This window comes from Miscanthus floridulus, chromosome 10 (genome assembly GCF_019320115.1).
Source record: "Miscanthus floridulus cultivar M001 chromosome 10, ASM1932011v1, whole genome shotgun sequence".
NCBI classification, from domain to species: domain Eukaryota; kingdom Viridiplantae; phylum Streptophyta; class Magnoliopsida; order Poales; family Poaceae; genus Miscanthus; species Miscanthus floridulus.
In genome coordinates, this window is record NC_089589.1 from 138698068 (window position 1) to 138706786 (window position 8719).

The 8719-nt window shown below is 39.9% G+C and overlaps 1 protein-coding gene across 2 annotated transcripts; it reads right to left on the reverse strand.

The window, feature by feature from the left end:
• Nucleotides 1–485: 485 nt before the first annotated feature.
• LOC136485839 (putative disease resistance protein RGA4) lies at nucleotides 486–6536 on the reverse strand. 2 transcript variants are annotated; one of them, XM_066482662.1, is made up of 3 exons: nucleotides 5499–6536; nucleotides 986–3433; nucleotides 486–864 (listed from the first exon to the last, which is right to left on the reverse strand). In XM_066482662.1, the coding sequence occupies exons 1-2, from the start codon at nucleotides 6249–6251 to the stop codon at nucleotides 1055–1057; spliced, it is 3132 nt and encodes a 1043-aa protein (XP_066338759.1). In that variant the 5' UTR covers nucleotides 6252–6536; the 3' UTR covers nucleotides 486–864; nucleotides 986–1054. The 2 variants fall into 2 exon arrangements, with proteins under 2 accessions (XP_066338759.1, XP_066338760.1); XM_066482663.1 differs by having other exon boundaries at nucleotides 486–896.
• Nucleotides 6537–8719: the final 2183 nt, after the last annotated feature.

Genomic DNA, 8719 nt, shown 5'->3' on the forward strand with positions numbered 1-8719 from the left:
ATCTGAACACTCCCACGTGACACCCCATATAACACTCCAACATTTCATGGGCCTAGGATTGACTAGGCAGACCTAGGCCTTGTTTAGATCACCTCCAAATTCCAAGTTTTTTCACTCTCTCTCCATCACATCAATTTTTAGCCGCTTGCATGGAGTATTAAATGTAGGTAAAAAAAATAACTAATTGCACAGTTTAGTTTGAAATCACGAGATGAATCTTTTAAGCTTAGTTGGTCCACGATTGGACAATATTTACCAAATAAGATGAAAGTGTTACTATTCATCAGGTTGAAATTTTTTGCAATCTAAACATGGCCCTATAAGTAACCCACGCTGAATAAAGCCGTACAAGCGTGCAGGCAGGCACCGAGGTTCAGAAAAAAAACGTATGCAGAGTTGGACGAAGCTCAAAAACACGGCAGGAAAGAGCAGGGCGTATCGAACCAAATCAACACGAATATACCAGATTTATGGTCATAAGAACAAATCTCATACACAAACCAAACTGTCTCTTGCAAGAATTGACCAGAATGTATATGTTCTTTTGAATCACAATGTAGTTCACAAGCTCTACAGTCTACAATGAGTTTTACTCACTCAACAATAATTGGGAACACATGAGTACAGCATTATCTCTCGCGTTCATGGATCACAGTAAACAAACTATATTTGCACGCCATTAATTGTCCTATTGCAAATGAAGGATAGACTATAGAGTGAAGGAAAGGGGGAAAAAGCACAAACCCACAGCCAATCAGGGATGAGAACACCCACCACACCATGCGATGCGAGTATGCGACCTGCAGTTTGCGTTACCGTGTGAACGCCTTTCCTGGCTGCAAGTACAGACTTGTCCCCCGCTGCCTGTTCCACAGATGGATCGATTGACAAACATACTGTAAGACCCAAGGATCATTATTAAAGTTTGGTTAGGAATGCAGCAACCTCTATGGATTAGAAAAAGGAAGGCGGCCAAGAGACTTACCATGCTTCTCAGCTGAGCTGTCGCTGGTATGTTGAACAGTGGCTTCATCTTTCCTTACCAAATGACTTGCTAAGGAATGTGCCGGATCATATCCCAATTTGGGTGTCCCTCTTCTTTGCAGGTTCTACTGAGCACGGGGCACCATAGGATATTAATCGTCTCAAGAGCCTGGTGGGGCATCGTCGGAAGAAGCTCTATCTTATCGCAATTCCAAATCCACAGTGACTGGAGCGACACGAGGCACTCCATATTTTCCGGCAACCGGTCCCAGTCACAATGTTTAATTACAAGCTCACGCAGACCAATGAAGAGTTCACTATCTTCAGGAATAGCTGCCAGCTGGCTGCATTTGTAGAGTAGAAGTTGGTGCAGGTGCTTTGGGGCATCTGGATGGTGGCCACTCAACACCCAGCTAGGATACCTTGAACCGTTGTAGTACGAGATTACGAGCTCTTGAAGATCCTTTGGGGGACAAAGGCCCTCAAGTACCTCTGCTTTCACGTCTGGACCAAAACTCTTATCCAAGCCGAACCACAGTTGCAGTTCTCTGAGTCGCTTCTTGTTGCATAGGTGGGCTTCAAGAGCTTCCTCTTTGCTTCCGACAACGTCAAGCCCCCCTATTCTCAGATTGCCTCGAAGTTTGTTCAGATGCATCAGCTGCTTCAACTCGTACCCTTGTTCCTCCTTCACTAAGAAGCTTCCCATTGTGAGTGACGTCAGCCTTCCAATGTTGGGGAAAGAAAGCCAAGCTGAGATGTGCCGCAAATAGATTAGATTAGCCATATCTTCAGGACAGGATGCTCTGGGGCAAGGAATATCTATGGTCTGGATATGGTAAAGCTTGCTAAATGTGCTTGGTAAAATCAGACCGTTCAAGCCATGACGAAAATTGAAACCAAGATAACGTAGATGCTTCATATGATCAATAGATGCTGGGACTGACAACTTTTCTGGAAAAAAATTTAGTTCAATGATCAGCACCCGCAGTTTCGTCAGCCTCATGAACAATCGCCCCAAGAATTTTTCTAAGTCGTGATTTGTTTTCATGGTTTTTTCTGAATACTTCTCATAAGGATCCTCATTAATGATCAAGGTGCGCAAATTTCCCAGATCCAGAATTTTCTCATTGATCTCTGCTACATTTTTTGTCTCAATGAAAAGATGGTGGACCCCTCGTGGGATATCTACCGGTGAGCCATTCAAACCAATTCTAAAGAACTCACTTCTAGAAACCTTCTCTGCCAACTCGTGTAGCAGGTCATGAATTGTGAATGCCTGATCCTTGCCAAATAATGTTCTATGTTCTTGTATAAATGAGAATGTCAGTAATTGATCAAAGTAGCTCTGCCCTATATCTTCCAGTTCCTCTGTTGACTTACACGTGGTTTTTACAAACCCGTGAGCTATCCAGATGTGAACCAACTGATCCCGTTTTAATCCATATCCTTTGGGGAAAGTGCTGCAGTATGCAAAGCATCGCCTGATGTCAACACCAAGCTGCTGATAGCTCCACCACAGAGCTCCCATGATCTTGTTCAGTACGTCAAGGTTCGCTGTTGTCTCCCAGAAACTGATACTTTTGTTCCTCCGAAGCTGCTTTCCTACTGTTACAGCTGCAATAGGTGACCTGCCTAGCCTTTTCGCAATCTTCCTCCCAATCCTCTCATATTCTCGATCACCATCAGATGCATCTGGTAGGGCATGATGCATAAACAACGATAAGTAGACCCCTTCTTCCAAATCAGGTATTGAAATTTGCGCCTGGGGACGAAGAGCTTCAGCAGCATCTGTTTTTTGAGATGTCACAAGGACTCTGCTTCCACGCAGTGCAGCACTGAGCGTATCAAATAGAATATCCAGTTCAGTCTGATTCTCATCATTGACCCAGAGATCATCCAGTACCAATAAGAAGCGTTTGTCTTTCAATTCTTTCTGCAACTGTGTTTTTAGACTTTTAGGACTATCACCGTCATTAGATGGCCGGCTCTGTGTGATCTGGTCCAACATATCACGAAATATATCACCTGTGCTGAATGTCTTCCCCACAAGAATGAACATGATAGGGTTGAAATGTCCTTCGTCCTTTTCATAGTCACAAACATATTGTGCCAGGGTAGTCTTCCCAGAACCAGTAATGCCATAAATGCCAATCACAGAATAAGGACTAACGGTGCTGGAGCTTGGTGCGTTGGTATCTGGTCCCTCACGAAGCATCCTAATTATATCTTCACGGTCCTTGTCTCGACCGAACACTTTCTGTTTAATGACTCTGTACAATTCGTCAATCTCTTTCTGCTTGCTGCTGCTTTCCTTGGCACTGTTTTTGGAGGTGCTGCTGCTATTCTGATTCAAGAGATCTGATTTCTTCGAGGAAGTGAGAATATCTTCTATGCCCTGTATTTGTTTCCTTAGTCTGATTCTTACAGTAATAGGCACATTGCCATCCTTCTGCAAGAAGGAAGTTTCAAACAATTATCTTAGCCACATACTCTTGCGACTTATAAATACTTTCAACACGTCATTCTATACGTGCGAAATAAAAGTGTAAAAGTGGATGCAAATTAATATATAAATAAAACAAGTATTCAGATTCATCTTATTATAATGGAAATTTTTATTTAATAGCGCTAGGCCAACAACCATGCATCTGCAATTGCAAGTAACTCTTCGAGTGTATTGACTGCTTTTGACTGGAACTATATATCACGATACATTAGTTGTTCCTGTCCCATGTGTATGTATATTTTGAACAAAAGATACGCATCATTCTAGTTATCCAATAATCTTGAAATGACTCATGTAGCTACATTAGGTGTTACTCCTAACTAATTACTAGTGCATTAAGCTGTGCGCTTGTACTACACACTAGGATCATCAATCAAAGATACAAATATTAGAAGTTTGTTACTAACACAATATGCATGTATATACTTTTCAATCTCTAACCGGTCATAAAACATAAACATTAGAAGCTTCATACAATTATCTATATGGAGGTATAAATATAATTAGCTACCAACTATGTATTGTATGTTTCTCCATTTATATATCCATATTTTTTTCTCTCCCTCTACTTGGCACCTTCAGGTTTCTTGAATATCCATTGAGTTAAAACCTTACTTTAAATTATATGGTTCGTCTAGTTGCGACATAATGATTTTGGCTTTTAAATTTTGTTCTTATTAATTGCTACGTCAAGTGGAAACTCTTGTGTATTACTACACCATGTATTGGAAGCTCTAACACACACACAGTAGGCATTGGTAATTTAGATGTATATTCGATGGGGTATTTGTTTTACTTTATTATAATGTGGCGAAGTGTAAATTTAGAAGCAATTGAAGAGATTACTTATATTATGTATCATAATGTGGCATGGTGGGTATACCTACAATGCCACATTTTGATACATAACATAGGGTTTAGGTTTTAGGTGGTATGGTTATTTTATAGTATAGTTTGTTATGGCAAAGCTAGGTAATTTGGATACGGATTTATGTGTAATTTATGTTGTTTTTCAAACAAGAAGAGATATACATTATTTATTTTAGAAAACATAATAGATGCGATGACTCTTATTATCAACAACGAGTAGTGTCCACTGAATTGATGGCGGCACCTTTCTTAGTGAGAATTTCTAGGATTTATATTTTTTCCTAGATTGTACCATGCATATTAATGTGTAACCTCCACTGGGGCCTCCATTTAGTAGTATTAAGATTCTACCCAAAGATGTGCATCAGCTCAATCACCTAATTAGTTCCTTCCGGTGCAGATTGGTTGTTCTAATTAATGCAGTTTTAATCCAGAGTATTTTATCATGCCTGTCTTTGTGGTATCCTTATTATCTTTTGTTCAATTCTTTACAGATGCTTCTCCATCAACTTGTATGTATCATGGAAAAATCTGGTGTATATATGCATCACTTGATGCATAATCACTTGTATAAGATCGAAACAAAAAAGGAAAAAAAATTAAAAGTACTCCCTTCATCCAACAAATAAGTATGTTGAGTTTTATCCACTATATAGCGAAGAATAGCAAAATTTATGACACCAAATAAGTAGACTATGAAAATATATTTCTTGATGTATCTAGTGACATTAATTTAATGTCATAAATATTTATGTTATTTTTTTTCTGTAAATTCAGTTTAACTTAAAATAATTTGACTTAGGACAACTCTAGAAAGTTGTTTTATTTTGGGATAAAGTGAGTGATATTCCGAGACAATTGAAGACGGAAACACCACCAACATGTGTATAACCTTTTCTAAGCGTGTGTTGGGACTCGGTCAATATAATGGGTAATAACTACGCTCTGAATAATATTCCTATATACTATAGTAACATGGAAAAGGAGCACTTCCGAGGAACATAAGAGTGACGTATTTTGCAGAACATATGTGAAGAAGAGAGAGGATAAATACCAGCAAGATCATATAGTGTTTGCACTGCTGCTATAGGAAAATAGCTACAATGCTAGGAGAGCTGAGTTGAATTCATCATGTTACCTGCAGATCACTTTTGATGCCAACTTGTTCATATGACCAGTCCCGGCAATCCCGGGCTTCTGCAATCCGCTGAGCGGACCAGCTGAGTACGGACCGACAGCAGCTCGTGATATTGGCGACAAGGTGGCTGCACCAACCGCAGAGCCTCTGTACCCCGACGGTGGATGTTGCTTGGGAAACTGGTAGAACGTCCACACCTGAACTCCAACCTCCGAAAAATTGCCCCAGCTTCTGTTTCATGCTATGCACCAATTGCAGTAGAGGAGCTGGGGTGATGTGTATGCAGTAGAAGGCGATGCAAGCACCAGAAGCGTGGAGAACTCGCTGCACCGAGGCCCAGCTCCCTCTGCCGAGGGCGACAATGGATGCGCCAGCAGCCTGGATGAGTCGCTGCACCCATCTCCCGTCGTCCCCACCAGTCAGTTCCTTCTCGATACGGTGGTAATCGACAAGGTCCAGGATGTCTTCCGCTTGGCACAAGGCAGACTTGAGACGTGTGTCCAGCTTGTCGAGTCTCTGCAGATCAGATCCAGACATCACGTCCCTCATCACCATCCTCTGCTCCTCGACGTCTCTCAGAGTCTCCCTGAGAGCTGGGACAGTGACTTCCTCCAACTTGTCGAGCTCTTTGGATGCGTCAAAAATGAGGTAGGCAGAGAGTTTGTTCAAGATCATGCTGATGATGGGTGAGAGCAGCCAACCCACTACGGTGACTGTCCAGCCCGTCGCAGCGATGCTCCAGGGAATTGCCATGGATCAGGATGCTGTGCTCTCTTTCTCTCTTGGATCTAGCTAGGACGTACAGGGGGAAAGCAAAGGCGCAAGGGAGAAGATGGATGGTGAGTCGATCGTGAATGGGCAAAACCTAGCTAAAAACTACAATCAATACACGTCGGTATATCTATCTACAACGATGGCAGATTCGCAATCCCCCATGGCCATAGACGAGACCACCGGAGCGAAAGGAGGAGGGGAGGGGCCGGGTGAGGGCCGGTGGGCGGAGAGGTGGTGGGGTGGAAACACTAGTGGGATCTGATCGGAGCAAGAACTGGGGTTCAGAGAAAAAGCTCCCTACTCCTCCACTTGAAAAGGATAGGAAGGAGAGAAAAAACACTAGTGGGGTCTACTAGTAATGCAAACGGAGATCATCTCTGTCCCGGCCATCGTAGCATTCGATGATGAGGTATCTCGCTCTACATACTTGCTCTCAAATTTTTCTGTGGTTAGTGGTATTATTATTAATTATTATTAAATCAACAATAATTACTAACGTTGTTTCTAATTTTAATTTGTTGTGAAGGAGAAAATTTACCGCTACCATTATTAGACTACGTACCTTGACCCACATGTAAGTGCAAGGACCAAGTAAAAAAAGTTTCTGTTGCTTTCGTCTACAGGACCTGCCTGCCGGGCAATCATCACTCATCAGCTACAGGATCGGCAGGCCCACCATCTCCTCTCCGTCCCCGGCCCCGCTTGCATGCTTTGCTTTGTCGATGGCCTGAGAGAGACGCAATAATAATGCTGGCCGGCAGATATGGTTCTAGGACAGGTCCGTCCGGGTCGTTCACATGGGCACATTCTACGTTGGTTTCAGCAGATGACCTAGTACAATGATATACGCTCTCTGCCCCTTTTTAACTATGGTTTTGACTTCCAAAAAAGTTAAACGTACTCAACTTTAACTAAATATATACAAAAAAAAATATCAATATTTATGATACAAAATTAGTATAATTAGATAGACTAGTCTATCAACACATGCTCTCACACAGGCTAGAATCTTATAGGATATATAAACATTAGTTATTGTTTAATGTCTCTGGATAATAAAATTACTTGTATTAAATTATACTTTTTTCCTCTTTGTTCATTTTCTAACTCAATAGGCATAACAAATACTTTGTACTGTCTATTTATTTGTGATATCATTTGTTGATCTATTTGCTTTTCATCTATATTTTATGATATCATGAATCTAAATTTTGATTTTCAATTCTTCCTTATTGATTGCTCCATAAGGACTTTTGGTCGTAGCCTGCACTCTTAAGTACTATGATGGCTTGAGCAATCACTTCAAACCTATACCTAGACCTTGATGGGAGATCTAGGATGGGTGTAGCAGAGCTAGCCTCAAGAGGATATTAAAATTTAAGCCTTATAATGACAATTTGCACCAAAGGAGTGTCATAGAACAGGAAGATATAGCCACCTGTGTGTCGAGATGTTTGAATTTTGTTGTCAAAGAGTTATTTATGCAGTAACGGTTATACTATTAATAAGGATATGCCAAATGTTCTAGTTAAAATTTACAAATTATCTAAAGTAATAGCTTATATAAGTTATATGTCATGGTTATTAATAATTTTAAATAATTTGTTAGTATCATTAATGTAGGAAATATTTTTCATGATTGTTGGATCATAATATATATTTACTCTCATGTATATTTTTAGCAAACTTATCTCTCATTTATGCACATGATTTGACTTGCATGATGACACAATATGTATCTTTATTTTATTCAAATTTTAATATATTGCCATTAATTTATAATGAAATTTTAATATATTGCCATTAATAGAAGTGGATCATGTAGAAACATATATATATATATATATATATGCTTTATGGTTATTTAAATATTTATTTATAATAAATATATTGATAATTTCATGAAGAATTTATAGGATGTTTAGTTTTTTTAATAATGTAAGAAGGCGTAATTTAGATGTAAAATTAAGGAATCACATATATTATGTATCTAAATAGCATAAGTGAGTAATTTAAATAATGACTCATGTGTTACCTTATATTGATTTACACATTCATAGAGTGGTAATTATTTAGAAAATAGCATACATCCTATTGTTGTTATTATCAATGTTCATTATAGTCTACATAATTGATAGCTGGATGATTCTAATTTTTGTGAGAGTTTCTAGAAATAATCTTTTTTCTAGTGGGCCTAGCCTCATAAGGATAGGAGGCAGAGCGATGCCCCCACAAACACGGAGCTTTCTCCCAATCTCATCGATCGCGTCTGTTTACTAATAGTGAAGGATCGTAGGATGAACCAGACGTGATGAGATTTTAATTTAGAACCCATGACTGCTAAAGAGCACGCGCCGTCCCTAGCTTTATTTCATTTCAGCAGAGCGACCCAACAACCAGGACATGAAACACGGATATATTGTCAGCAGTCCTATCCCTCGATCGTA

Excerpts from the sequence above, each read along its gene's own strand:
- LOC136485839 (XM_066482662.1), bottom strand. The coding sequence starts at position 6,251 with ATGGCAATTCCCTGGAGCATCGCTGCGACGGGCTGGACAGTCACCGTA. Across the intron at positions 3,434-5,498 it reads GCATCAAAAGTGATCTGCAG|AAGGATGGCAATGTGCCTAT; the intron begins GTAACATGATGA and ends TCCTTCTTGCAG.